The sequence below is a fragment of the Protopterus annectens genome, chromosome 6.part0 (genome assembly GCF_019279795.1).
Source record: "Protopterus annectens isolate FY-2018-M chromosome 6.part0, PAN1.0, whole genome shotgun sequence".
In the NCBI taxonomy this organism is placed as follows: Eukaryota; Metazoa; Chordata; order Ceratodontiformes; family Protopteridae; genus Protopterus; species Protopterus annectens.
In genome coordinates this window covers 613,378,912-613,393,693 of record NC_056737.1, presented here as the reverse complement: position 1 = coordinate 613,393,693, position 14,782 = coordinate 613,378,912, and the positions used below count along the sequence as shown (strand labels likewise).

Here is a 14,782-nt window from a genome sequence, read left to right as displayed (position 1 = left end):
TGTGTCCAATTCCGCCCAAGAATGTCCTTGTTTGGGATGGTATCAGCCTTGACTTTTGTAAATTGACTGTGTATTCCAGTGCTTGTAGCAAGTAAATGACCCTTTGTAAATCTGTTGTCAGCTTGCTTTTGTTGTCCCCTTGTAGCAGGCAGTCGTCCAGGTATGGGTAAATTTGAATTCCCTGAAGTCTGCAATGGCGATTGCTGATGCCAGGCATTTTGTGAATACTCTGGGCGCAGTAGATAAGCCAAAAGCAATGCTGAGAATTGATAGTGCTCTGATCCTGCAAGAAATCTGAGGTATCTTCTGCAGATTGGTCGAATGGGGGCGTGCAGGTATGCCTCCTTGAGATCTAGAGTTACCAGCCAAGACTCCTTGCCCAGCATGGGAAGAAGTTGCTGTAGGGTCAGCATTTTGAATTTTGGGACAATGATGTATGTATTTAAGGTGGACAGGTCGAGAATTGGTCTCCAACTTTTTCCTTTCTTGGAACTAGGAATAGTCTGGAGTAGAACCCTTTCCTTGCTCTGCTGTTGGCACTCTTTCCACAGCTCTCATGTTTGCTAACTCCATTATCTGGCGTAGAGCCTCTGTTTTTGATTTGGAGGTAGATTTGGCATTCCTCTTTGACTGGAAAAGTGTGGAAGTGAAACCGGTAACCTTGATCTATGGTTTGTAAAATCCACTTGTCCTTTGTTATGTAGTGCCAGTTCTTTGAAAATAAGGTTAACTTTCCGCCTAGAGGAGCTGCTATTTGTTCCCTGGTAGGCGGATTTAGGGTTAAGTCACTGTGGTTGTGTTGATGTAGTGGCAGTGGCTGTGTCTGTGCCTCTGTTGTTACCTTGCCACTGTCTTCCTCTGTAGGCACCTCCTCTGGATTGGTTTCTGCCTCTGGAACGTCTATTCCTGCCCCTTTGAAATTTTGTGGAGTCAGGAAAGGACCAATTTTGGCAGGCCAGTTCCTGCTAAACCTTGGGGTTGAACCTGCAAGAAATCTTTAACAGTTTGAACAGATTTTGCCTTTTCTTCCATTTTCTTCATAACCTGCTGGGCAGATGTACCAAACAAACTTGTCTTGTCCATAGGAGCATCTAGCAACTTAGCTTTAACATGATCCGGTAAAGCTTGTTCCTTTAGCCATGCATGCCTTCTTATCACTGTGCCTGTCATGGCTGATCTAAATGAAGCCTCCAGTGCATCATAGCCACATTTTAAGGAATGGTTGCTAACCTGTTGTATGTTATTTACCATCTCTAATACATATTTCTTATCAAGAGATTCATCAGTGGTTAGTTTTTTAGTTAACTGATCCAGCATAAACTCTTGGTATTGTATCATGTGAAACTGACAGTTTAAAGCTCTAGCTGAGAGAGTAGCTGAAGTGTAGACCTTTTACCCCATCTGTCTAATGACCTTGCTTCCCTTTCAGAAGGAATAGGGTTTTAGCTATGGTCGCTACTGCCTTGGGGCCCTGGGATATAGTTTCTGGGTCTGCAAGTGGAGCCTTGTAAAGGTGGTGATGAGTATCTGGCACCCTGTAAAATCTGTCTGGTTTGGCAGGGGCTGGGGTAAAGAATCTGGAGCGGAGCAAACATCATTGAAAGCATCATCCACCACAGAGAGAACAGGGGTATAGCTAAGGGCCTGTGCTGTGGGAGGTGCAGAAAAGTCCTAAGTCTTTTCTGGAGTCTGAAAAATCCTGTTGCTGCCATTGGAACTGTTCTCATGGCATGCAAGGTTTCCAAAGGAGAATTCTTCTGGTGGGGAAGCAGCTGGAATGGATTCTTCAGCATCAGAATCTTCAAAATTGGAGAAGGGAGCCTCTGGCTGGTCAGTTATGTCTGATTCATCAGCAGAATCATCAGAGGACACTGGCTCGGGGCTCTGCCCTAGGTCTCTTCTCTGGGGCCTGTGAGGCCCTGTCTGGGTGAGATTGAGATCCTCTAATTAAAGAAATTAAATCTTCTGCCAAAGTAAGCATTTGAGAACTAGAAGAGGGCCTGGATGTGGGTGGTTTAACAGGCACTGTTTTAGTAGTCTTGGCTGCTTTAGCCCTGGCGAAGGCCTTAATGGACATGGCTGCTGGAGGCCTAGCAGCACCACGTGCTGGGGTAGAAACATCCAAGGGGATGGTGTCTGATAAGTCAACCACCGTAGTGGGTAAAATTTCTGAAGTCGTTTCAAGAGTTGTAGCAGGGGCCTCAGTTGCAGGAATAGGTTCAGCTGTACTTTGTTCAGTTTTCTCGGTTTCGGCCGAAACCGAGACACTCGCGTTTGCTTGACCATGGTTTCGGCCGAAACCGCGGACCGCGAGTGTCGGTCTTCTTTGCGTTTTTGCTAGATTGGGTAGTCGGAGGATCCGGCGGCATAATGTACGCAAAATCAGAACCGAAAAACTGTTCTGCAAACTCCGACCGGCGCCTAAGCGTCGTCGGTTGAAAGAAGCACAGGCGAACAGGCTGCTACGTGGGCTGGGCCTAAACAAGGCAGACAGTAAGAGTGGAAATCTTTATGAGGTATTTGTTTCCCACAGTTTAAACAATTGTTAACTTTTTCTGACATCGGCTGAGGCAAGAAAGAGTCCCCAACGGGTACTTAGCTTTAGAAGTCTTGGTAGTATTCGGTAGAAGTAATCTCTGGATCCGACCGACCGCACTTGCGAACAGCTTCTGCTTCGCCAGCGGCAAGAAAGACAGAGGAAAATGGCGTCGGCTGATGCCTTTATACCCGAAGACCAACAGTGATGACGTCGGGTGGAGTGCGACATCAGCCGATGCTGCACTTTGGAATCCGGCCGACTGAAGGGCTGCCTGACGACAGGACAACCCACTTGTTATGACTGCAGATGCATCCATGAAGGACATCTCCAGGGTCCTCCGATAGGGAAGGCTCCGAGGCAGATGTCGGAGCCGAGCTCACCAAGGCCAAGGCTCCAAGGGGAAGAGTGGGGTCGGACAAGGGTCCGATGCCACTCACCCCCTCGGAGGAGACCAGGGAAGCCCGACCACCGAATCCCTCTAAGGAAGGTCTCGAAGAGGAGATAAGAGTAGAGGCTGAAGGAGCAGAAGGGGGTATCTGTCCCTCAGCCATAGCAGAAACCATTCCCGAAGACTCCAACTCCAAACTCTGGGGTAGAGTCGAAGGAGGAACTGCAATGGGGTGTGGACTAATAGTCGTCTGTTGAGATGGACTATGTAGCATCTGGGCTAGTGCCTGTGATTTTAATAATCTACTGACCACTCTCTCTAAATCATGGTCAGAAAGCCTGGATGACCTGGATGATTGGCTCCGATGGCTCCGTTCCGAGAGGAGAGGAGATGCCGGAGCCGAGAGTATCGGTTCCAATGAAGGGGACCTAGACCTCTTCCTCGAAGGAACCATCGGAGCCGACGAAACCATAGAAGCTGTCGAAGCCGATAACTTTTCGGCACCGACAGAAAGTTTCGATGCATCGGCTCCAGCTGGAGCCGATACAGACATAAAAGTAAGGGTGTCGGAGCCGATCGGCGCCGACACCGAAGCCTGAGCCACATGGTGATCGGAACCGATCGGAGCAGACACCGAAAGAGTCGGAGCCGAGGCCGCAGGCTTGGACACAGAAGCCTGGGCCTTGGAAGACTTAGAAGTCTTAGATGGAGCCGACTTAGCCAGAGAGCCCTCCGGCTTAAGTAGGCCCCTCAAAATAAGCTTATTTCTCCTTTCCTGCAGGACTCTCTGGCTAAAAGAATGACAAATCGCACAGGAGTCCTGCAGGTGGAGAGGTCCCAGGCAGTATAAGCAAGAAGTGTAACCGTCTGTCAGAGACATCTTCTGACAGCACGAGTCACACTTCTTAAAGCCTGAGACCCTTTCCTTAGACATGGTGTAAAAACACACACACACAACACCTGTCCAAGAAATATTACAATCCCAAAAAAGAGAAAAAAACTATTCTCTCACAAACACACACACACCCTAACAAGGGGGGGGGGGGTGGGATGGGAAAAGGCCTGACTAAAAACTTTAAGGAGAGAGGGAATTTTAGTCAGAAAAGGACTAAAACTAGTCTAAAACTATTAAAATTATGTTTAAAATAAACTTTAAACTGAAAAAGGGGCAAAAGCAGTAGTGTATAAATCACTTACCAGGAGCTGGTAAGAGGAGGACCTCATCAGCGAAGCGGCAAACGAGATCTGGGTACTTACCGCCTTGCATCATGGGATATGGGGCTGCCTCAAGCTGGTAAAAGTGACTCTCGAGCTTAGCAAGTGCCGAGTCGGAGCCGAGGATCGGCTCCGAACCCATCAAGCAAGAATGAAGGCGAGATTGACAACTTAACATCAAAGCGTTTTGTTTGTATTCACATGGCACTTAATATCTGAAAGATGAGCACAGATATGTTCTTTAAATTTCCTACAATATCTGAAATATGAGCACAGATATGCTCTTTAAATTTCCTACCTGTCTTCCCTACATATAAAATGCTGTGCAGATCTGACAAATAGCTACTAATTTGTTGGAATCACAATCAACATAATTACACTTACAAAATTTGTTAGTAATTGGATGCCTGAAACCTAAATGGTCTTACAGACCGAGACAAAAAGGAAAGAGGATTGAAATACATTAAGAACTGTAGAGTGGAAACAGCAATACTGCAGAAGACACATTTGGAAAGAGATGAGAATGTGAATTTGGCAAAAGATGGATTTCAGGCTATGCTTGCAGCTAGGATTATGTCAATATGGTTTGCTTTCATTTAAATAAATGCATGATTGCTTATGTCATAAATGATAATTTAATAAAGATGTTTACTGTTTAAATAAATGAAAGAGAAGGCAGGGATTAAATAATTTATGTAATGTTGCTTAGACTATACGATAAATAATATATGTGATGCATAATGTTTATAAATGTGAACTTATAAATATGCTTTTTTTTCACTTTTATATAAATAGTTTTGTCTATGTCACAAGTGATAATTCAATAAAGATGTTTAACAAAAAAAAGAATGTATAAAACATTTGACAAACACAAAAAATAGGACTTAAGACTGAATATTCAGCAGAATATCAGGGACAAAGGAAAAGGTAAGTAAAGATATTAACTGCTAGAGGGGCTCCAACAGTGACAGAAGTGAGAAAAAAAGACAATTAGGGTAGATTTGTAGTAGTAAGATGCTATTGGCAAGGGAGGCGGATTATACTGGCATGTATTTATTTTCTACCAAAAACTGCTATTTTGAAGCTTAAGAAAATTTGTGGAGACGTAACCAGTTTTCAGCAGAGAAATAGTTACATGTAAGGAATGGTACTTGATTTCCAATAGTGGGGTTATATCAGGAGAACATAGATGTGAAAATATACCAAAAGAGGGCAAATTTCTGAAGAAATTTATGAAAATATTTGGTATGGAAGATGTGAATTCAATAGAAGGAACTTCAATAGAATTTTCAAATTATTCCCAAGGTACAATAACTGGGCTTGAGTAAACAGAAACTATACTCCACAAGAACATGTAAGCTTCAACACACATACAATAACTATTTCAAATCACATATCGATAAAAAACAAGATAAAAATGCAGGGTAATAAAGTAAAAATGAGACATTGGTGTTTTCCCCAAAACCTGTTAAAAAGAGAAGAATTTAAGGACTAGATAGTGGAAATGATCCGAGTCATTAGGGAAGACATTTTAAGAATTTATAGCTGATGAGTTGGATAAATGAAAATGGTGTTTAAAAATAGGGTAGAGATAAGGCAGAAAGAGCTGTGATTAAGCAGCAATAGGCATAACTTACTGGGGCTGACAAAGTTTAAAGTATTGCAGAATAAGGGGAAGCCCAAAGAACAAGACGAGGCACAAATGCAGAGTGCTAAAGAGAACGTAAAGGAGCATTCGGATAATATGCAGAAGTTTAGAAAGAATGTTCTTAACTATTTTTTGATAATTCTACAGCACAAAAACTTATAGAATAATGACTTAGGCAACAGAAAGTAGAAAGAGTTGTCACCAAACTTGGGGAGCCTATAACAAGAAAAATAACCAGAGATCCTGTGCAGACATTACAAATATTTCATAAATTTTACGAAAATTTGTATAAAGCAGAGAAATACGACAATCAAGAAAGAACACAAATGGATATATTTATGTAAAACTTAATTATACAAAGGTTGGAGGTAGATAAGTCTCATCAGTAACCAGCTAAGAAAGGAGGAGATGAGATACAAATGGTGATGTATAGTATTCTTTGTATAATATCTTCTTCCTGTGGAAGTTTGGAGGGAACAAACAGAGAATGATCTGTGAGATTTAAACAGAGAATAACAATATAAACATCTGTAATTTAATGAACCAAAGAAAATTATTTCAGTTTATTATAAAATTTAGAAAGAAAAATCAACACTGAAGAATAGTACAAGACTACTCAAATGAAAAATTATTTTGATGTGAAAAAGGGGAGTGTGGTATTACAATACAGAAAATAACTGATAATACCACTGTGAAATGCTACTTTCTCTGATCTTTACAGTAGTACATTTTATGCCTTGTACATATCATTACTAGAAGGTAAAAGCAGCAAAGTTTCATTTATAAGCTGAGCCATGCATTACTTCCCACATTATAGTTTACGAATGTTTGAGCAGAGCCCCCCTTCTGATCTAATGGGAAGAAACAATTTGTAAACTGTTTTAAAGAGCAGTAGCAAATTCCAAGTACATAAACCCTAATACAGTTATTATTATGGTATGAAAGCATGCTGAATACTAGAACATTTCCCTGGATAACGTCATAATACTGCCAAATAATAAATGAGCCAAATGGATCCCTTTGGAAATGACATGCAAAAAATTGCAGTCACGTAGTATTAGAATACAGTGGAGAAAATACAATGAAGATGATTGCATGGTAAAATATATTCAATGTATTCCAGTAAATGAATCTCTAACACGTTAAGTCAACAACTAAATACGTAGAAAAAAAAAGTAATCAACTGGTAAATAATGATAATCGGGGAGACTAGATTAGGAATTTGAAATGGTTTGGACATTCTACCAAAAGTTAAAGTGATGGAAATGGATGTAATACACCAAGTCATTTTCTGGAAAGAACAGATCTGTGGCAGGTCTTCAGATATAATGGGAGTAGAATGTGCTAAGTCATCATTACAGAATGGATTAAAACTGCAATAAGTAACTTTCCAAAAAGAAGATGGCCAGTGATCTACTAAAAAATGACAGTGGTCCCCTACATGGATACATACAGCAATTACTGCGGGTGTTTCCAGGGCTATAACGAGATGGAATATTCATTTTTAATCACTTTTTCTCTTTACTACCTCTCTGGCGTAAACAAACCAAACAAAGAGAAACATAAGGCAGCTGTATCCGGTAGGGTGGGAGAAATGCTGACTATCAACATTCTTACAATGGTTTACTAGCCAGATGCTGCATAAACTAAATCTTATGAAGCAGTATTTTCTATGGATGCTATTAGATACATGACAAAAGAACTACGTTCTAGCAGTTTGTGAGGAGGATTAAGGCTCTGTGCTGTTAGCAAGCTGCTTCCTGTAGTCAAGGGTACAAGGTTTTATTCTTTCCACCTCCATTTACCTACTGTGTGATTCTGAAGAGGGACAATTGTGTCCAATGGGTTTACGTAGTTAAATTAATAAAAATTACAGCTATATCAAAGTAACAAAAGAATATATTTTTTATTAAAACTACAGCATCACTGTTTGCTGTACATAAATGGAGAGGGATATATACTTTACAAATATACTGCCAAATTATTTGAAGGAATATTAAAAAAAAACTCCATAACATTACTTACCTTAGAAGAGATTTTGGTTGAACAGAAAATATGATTATTTCATTGCTATGTTCCTGTTGGGAAAATAATATCTATTAATACTTAATAAGCACAACAATTAGATGCAAATAAATTTTAACAGTATAGCTAGCTTAAATTGTGCCAGTATACACTCACTATGAACCCATACACAAACAGTTTTACCATCTGCACACAAATACAGTTCACAAAAGGCAATATTATATTGAAGTACAAGTCATAACTATTCAATCACTTCATCATTTAGTTCAAACTGACCCTGCTACTTTTTTCCCAGATCAGTTTTTAAATTAAAAACACTTCATATGGAAACAATAGTGCAATTATCCTGTGATTCACTAAAGAAATGCTAGGGAGTGTCATCAGGTCTATAAAAAAAAAGTGTAATCAAAATTCTGAGTGGTACTGATTAGTAGACTCCACATGGACATGTGCATAAATGTGCCCAGATGCATCACAACGCAGCCACTAAAATATATTAATTGTTAAGTAAACACACAGATCACTTGACATGACCATCAGCTTCATTTAAAAAAAAAAAGGGGGGGGGGACTTGGTGCTTCCAAGACTCTCAGAACTGTAGTAGATAGCGCCGTAGAAAAAATCTGCTCCGTACTAGGGGTCATGGTGACGGCAGCACAATCACAATCCAGAGGATGGCTCGGCTCCAGAACCGTGGTGAGGTCCACCAGTGGAACCAAAGACGTGGGAAATAAAATAGGCGTCTGTGTCAGGTGCTTCGATACCTGCAAGGAAGTTGGAGGAGGAGAATATGCAGGAGTCCGTGGAGAAAAACTCCCAACTCCCATTGGGAGGTGAGCTTTGGAAGGTGTTGAAATTCCTCTGGCCAAAAGTAGCTGATCCACAAGTCGCACCATGTCCAATTCCGAGAGGCTCCTGGAGCAGTGGGTTGATATCCCCGGTGGAGAATTGGGCCGTTCCAAGAAAAGGCTATACTGTTGCCCAAAGAATGGATCTGCCATTGGGGAGTATCAAGTCCAAGGAATAGTTTCTCCTATCGGCACCATGGTCTCAAGACCAATAAGATGCATGGGGGGGGAGTGACCAGTGTTGGGTGTACTACTATTTGTGCCGAACAGGATGGGACTGAAATGGTAGATAAAGACATAATCGATACAGTGAACATTATCGCTAATGTGGCTGGTGCCGTAGGCAGTGTCACTAAAGATGGTACTGGCAGTGGATAATCAAGATCTTGGAACAGAGGACGGCACTGTGGTGGGTGGTTGAGGCTCTGGTGCCGAAGTTGTTGGTACCACTCTAGGGATTTTTGCTTTGGTTCAGAAGACTTTTTATCATTAGCATGAGGCGAAGAAGGAAAGGAGTGACTTCTTTTGTGTTCTTTCTTTGGAAGAGTTGAGCCCTATGACTCAGAAATAGCCTCTGAAAAAGGAGTTTTTAAAAGGCCTTTTAGTATCAGCTTATTTTTCCTCTTGTTTAGGGTAAGAGAACTGAACCCTTTTATTTTGCATGGTGGTTAGGTAGAGAGGTGCGGAACAGCCAGTAGACACATGATAGATGAGTGTCTGAATTAGGTATTTTGCGACCGCATTGATCACATTGTTTGAAACCTGTTGTCCTTTTCTTTTCAGACATGGTGGGAACAACTTACAGCAAATATTTACTATAAACCAGTAAAACACAAAGTACAAACTCTATACAGCAATAGATTATGAAAAAAATAGAAGAGCTTTTTTTTTTTAAAAGGAAGAAAGGAAAAATACCAACAATGGTATTTAGACTACCTCAAGAGGTAAGGGGAAAGAAGGTAGAGAGAGGGAAGGCCTGCACCAACAATGGTACTGAGATTACCAAACTGGTAAGGAGCACAAGAAAAAGTGCTCAGTAGGAGGTAAATGTTTAGCAACTAATGAGAGAAGGAAATTACAGAATTAATAAAGAGAAAACTGTGGGGGGGGGAGAGGTTTAAGAATGATAAATTTTATAGTACTTAGCTGAGAGCAAACGAGATCTAAGGTAACAGGGAGAGTGGCACTATGGGCAAAACTTAGCTTGTGAGTTATTTGGCTGGCATGACCTTGACACCCATCAGTAAGGAATGAATGAAGATTAACAATATAAGATTTTTTGGTTTCTGCTACGGACTTTTATGTGTTGTATGCATAGAGTGAATTGTAGCTACAATCCTCTTACATTATGGCAGGCTTGTGCATCACATTGTGTTATCCCTGCTTATAGAGGGACATTCACAGTAACTGGCATTTAATTGCAATGATGGTATATTACAATTACTCTGTGTAGAGGGGCTGGTCTTAGGTGAAATTGTGCCCTAGTCAAAAGGCTCCATGACAGACCCCACTGCCTACTGCCCCCCCCCCATTTTCCAGAGCACACCCGTTTTCCCACAACCCATGGCAAACTATGCACATTCCTTTATTTTTCCTTTTCTCACATTTTTGCCTTACTCTTCATTTTTTCAATAAGCCATGGCTTTCTATATGCTTCAAAGTACATTTAATTTTTTTTTACAACATTTTTATCCAGTGGTTGGACTGAGTCAAAATTATGATTAAGTAAAGACGTACAGTATTCCTTTTCATGTGTTTTTTTTTTCCCTTACATCCTATCAAAACATCTTACCTGGCCAAAACAATACAGTGATTAACTGTGTAGAAAAATAATTAAGCCAGTGGGCTACCAGTCTCCCAAAGACCATAGGGTTATAGATGCTCTGATGTGGATTTTGGAGCATTTTCCAAACTTTTTCATCCAGCTGTGGTCTGAAGAAAAATCATGAGTAAGAAAATAATTTCAGTATTTTTTTTTCTTTTGAGAAACTCGTAACTTGTGCTCAATGCTTTATGTTCAGCTTCCAAGATGGCTGCACATTGGCTAACAGCTTATTTTTAACTCATAGTGTGAAAACAGACATTCAGTAGAGGCGGCCAGTAGACTTGCATTTATGGGTAAATTTCAGTAATTGGCTAGTAAGTGCATTACATTGATGCCAAGAACAAAGAAATACAGAAGAAATGGAAAAAAATCAGCTGCAAAAATTGAAGAAGAAACAATGACTGGGGAAAGTCCTGCAGCTGTTCAGCAAAAAGCAATACAACCTTCAGACATGACTTCCAGTAACCTACAAGAAGACATAAGACAACTGCATATGGACCTGGTTAAAATAAACAAAACACTGATGGAATACATCAGCACAAACAACAAAAGACTGGAAAAATGGAGGAGGCTTTAAAGAGATATTCAGATGAGATAAGCTGCAAAAATCAGACAGAGAAATAAAGAAAAGGCTGGCTGAATACGGGAAGAGATGTTTCAAAAATAATAGAATTAGAGGACAAAGCACATTGGTAAAACCTGAGATTTTCAGCTATACCAGAGAAACTGGAAGAAAGAGACTGCATTAATTTTATGAAAGCACAAATAAGCAACTGGAACAATATTCCACAGCAGTTGTTGTTAGTTGAAAGGGCACATCATACATATGCTCCAAACCTGGCTATAAGAAAGCAACCTAGATCTTTAATAGCAAAAATGCAATCCTACCAGCAGGAGTTGATTCTGACAAAATTGCAGCAGAAGGACAAAGTACTAAAATTGGGAAACAGCAAGAGTGTTTGTGGAGAATGATTACTCATTGTACACCAATCAGAACAGGAGCAAGTGTATTCCACTATTCAGGGAATGTCAAGATCCAGGTGTGAGATTCAAACTGCTGCACCCAGCTGAAGTACAAAATCATTTTTTTGTGAAGTACATGCAGGAGGAAATACAAAAGTTTGTTCAACAAAAAGTAAGCTGTGAAACAGGAGATTCTGCTTTTTGTTGTTCTGGTAATAAAGACCACAGAGGGACTGCATCTGTGAAACCTTTTCAAATATTTCAATAGAAAATCTTCTAGAGAAGGAAAGGAGCATGACAGCTGACTAGAAGAATCAAGTGTACTTTGGAAATTAAGCATAGACAGGATTTTGGAGATGGACAGTAACAGCACCAATAACTCAATATGGGATTACAATGCAGTAATTATATTTCTGAAATGTGACATTAACAATAAAATCTGGAAATATTGAACTTCTGGACTTGTGGGGGACTCTAATGCATATGCCCTACTTCATGTTGTTAATGTTCAGAAAAGGGCTACGGGGGAGGAAAGTTAACTAAGTAAAGATTTTTTTTTTCTTAAATAGTACCAATTTTGTGTCAAGTGGTTTTCTTTGCATGTTATAAAGTAAAGCATTTTTTTTCCATTATTTAAGTGTAATGGGGAATGTAAACAGGTGCTGCTTTTTTTCTTTTTTCTCCCTTCTCTCTCTCTCTCCTTGTTCAATTTTAAAAAAATGTAGGCACTGCAATGTATTAAGAAAACCTGTGGAAATGACTGGATTAAACTCATTAGACTGATTTAGTAACAAGTTTTAAGACAGAGCAAGTAAATAAATGAAAAAGAACACTGAACATTATGGGGCTTTTTTAAACAAATACATGTATGCTCAGTAACAATTCTGCAACTGGTCTTCATGTCTGCATCGAAACAATATGGCAAAGAGAAACTGGCTGCCTGGTTATCATGTCTCCATGCAGACAATCTGATAAAGAGAAACTGGCTACAATATGGTGGAGAGTGACTGGTTGAGGGGAAAAAATAGAAAAGAAAAATTGGCTAGGAGATCATGTTCTTTGAAAACATTCAGCGATTTTCTCAAAGTAGATCACGTTCTCTGAAAGCATTCAGGTGCTTTCCCAAAGTAGTTTATGCTCTCTGAAAACATTCACGGGTTTTCCCAGCTGGGAGAGCTATAAAGACAACACAAAATGAATCGGCACTTAGTAGAAGCAGAGGCTGCACCATGCATCTTAGAATGGAAGGCCTTTCTTTTAGGTTAAGTATGTGAGTGTGGCTGTCAGTTTGAGACTTTTGTTCCTATTAGGATGACAAAACTTCAATATTTGAAGGAGTACATAGTTTTGTGTGTTAGGATTAAGTTAATAGGTTTTAGGGGGTATTGAGTGTGTTTTTTATTTTTGCTTGAGGGCTTTCAATAAAACAAAAACATTATAAGATGTGATATAGGCTCAAATGTATATGACAAGAAACAACTATATAACTGTTCAACCTGCCAAACAGTGTATGCATGTAACAAAAATCTGGAACTAGACATTTACCAAAAAAAGGTGTTATACATAAAAGGTGAGAATAATAACTTTTTAATACAATTATACTTTCTTTGATATATTTAAATGTAAATGGCCTCCCAGACAAATACAAACAAGAAAGAGTAGTGAACTATATTAAAAAATGTGATAGAAAAAGATAATGTAATAATGGCACATTTCTAGTGTTAAGGGGCTACTGGCAAGGGAGGAGGATTACACTGACACACATTTACATTCCATCTAAAACTGCTATAATAGAGCTTAAGAAAATTCTGGGAGAAATAATCAGTTTTCAGCAAGGAATATTACTTGTAGGTGGGACTAGACTTTGATTTGCAGCAGTGAAGATGTGTCTGGGGGGCCCAGAAGGATAAATATAACAAAGGATGGTAGATTTTTGAAGAAATTTATGAAAATATGAAAACATTTGCCATTGAAAATGTGAATTCAGTAATAGGCATTCAGAGTAAATTTACATATTATTCCCCAAGGTATAAAAACTGGGCTAGGCTAGATACAGTTTACATTCCACAGGAACATGTGCATTTAATTGAAGGTCTTGATACCTACCCAATAACTATTTCAGATCATGCGCCAATAATAGCTAAAATAAAAATACAGGGTAATGAAATAAAAATGAAACAGTGGTGCTTTCCCACCTACCTGTTGAAAAGAAAGGAATTTAAGGAATGGGTAGTGGAAGTTATTCAGGAAGCTGTTCAAGTGGATAGAAATTTCTTCTGAAAATATAGCTAGGGAGTGGGATAAAATTAAGGTACAGTTTAAAAATAGGGTGGAAATAAAAGAAAGGGAGTTATGGTTAAGTAGCAATAACTATTTAGCGGGACTGACAAATGTTAAATTATTGCAGAATAGGGGGAATCTCACAGAACAAGAGGAGGATCATCTGCAGAATACGAGGCAGAAAATAAGGGATTACTTCAATAATATGCACAAGCTTAGGAATATTGCTGTTAAGCAACTGTTTTTTGATAACAACACTACAGCCAAAAATGTTTAACACAACTCAAGCAACAAAAAGAAAAGGTTCTTGCCCAACTTAGGGAACCTATAACATAGAAGGTAACAAGAGATCCTGCAGAGGTATTATAAATATATCAGAAATTCTATGAGAGTCTCTATAAAGCAGAGAAATATGAAAATCAATGAAATGTAAAATGGAAATGTTTATGGAAGAATTAAATATGCCAAGATTAGAGGTCGATGAGGCTCAATTACTAATAGGACAGGAGGAGATGAGATAAAAATTGTGATGTATAACCAACCTACAGGAAAAGTCCTTAGGAACTGATGGCCTTCCTGTGGAAGTTTGGAAGCTAGGAGGAAAAAACTGATAAAGATCTGGAAGGTTTTGTTTAACAGTATCTTAAGAGGAGGAGAAGTACCACTATGCTAGAAAAAAGCAGTGGCAGCTGTAATACCCAAAGAGGATAATGGTCCATCAAATCCAGCTTCATACAGGCCCATTTCAATACTTAACCATGACTATAAAGTGTTCATGTCTATAATGCCTAAAGGAATGTCAAAACTGATAAATATGGATCAATGTGGTTTTGTGGAGGGGAGGCAAACTGACAACATTAACAGAACATTAATGATCCAGAGGGAAGCAGAATGTAAGAAAACACCATACTGTTGTTGGTTGGTCTTGATACAGAGAAAGCATTTGACAGAGTCAGCTGGGATTTTATGAGCAGGGCAATGGAAGCATTTGCATTACCTGAATAAAAATATAAGGTTGATTAGGAGAATATATGAGGGATCAGAGATGAAA

General features: G+C 39.4%; 1 protein-coding gene across 1 annotated transcript in view; it reads right to left on the bottom strand.

The window, feature by feature from the left end:
* Positions 1 to 14,782, bottom strand: part of LOC122803872 (kelch domain-containing protein 2-like) — a 599,698-nt gene that overhangs the window by 52,668 nt on the left and 532,248 nt on the right. Inside the window, exon 10 of the mRNA XM_044073552.1 lies at positions 7,816 to 7,868. Coding sequence (XP_043929487.1) covers positions 7,816 to 7,868 — 53 coding nt within the window. The remainder of the gene's footprint in view (positions 1 to 7,815; positions 7,869 to 14,782) is intronic.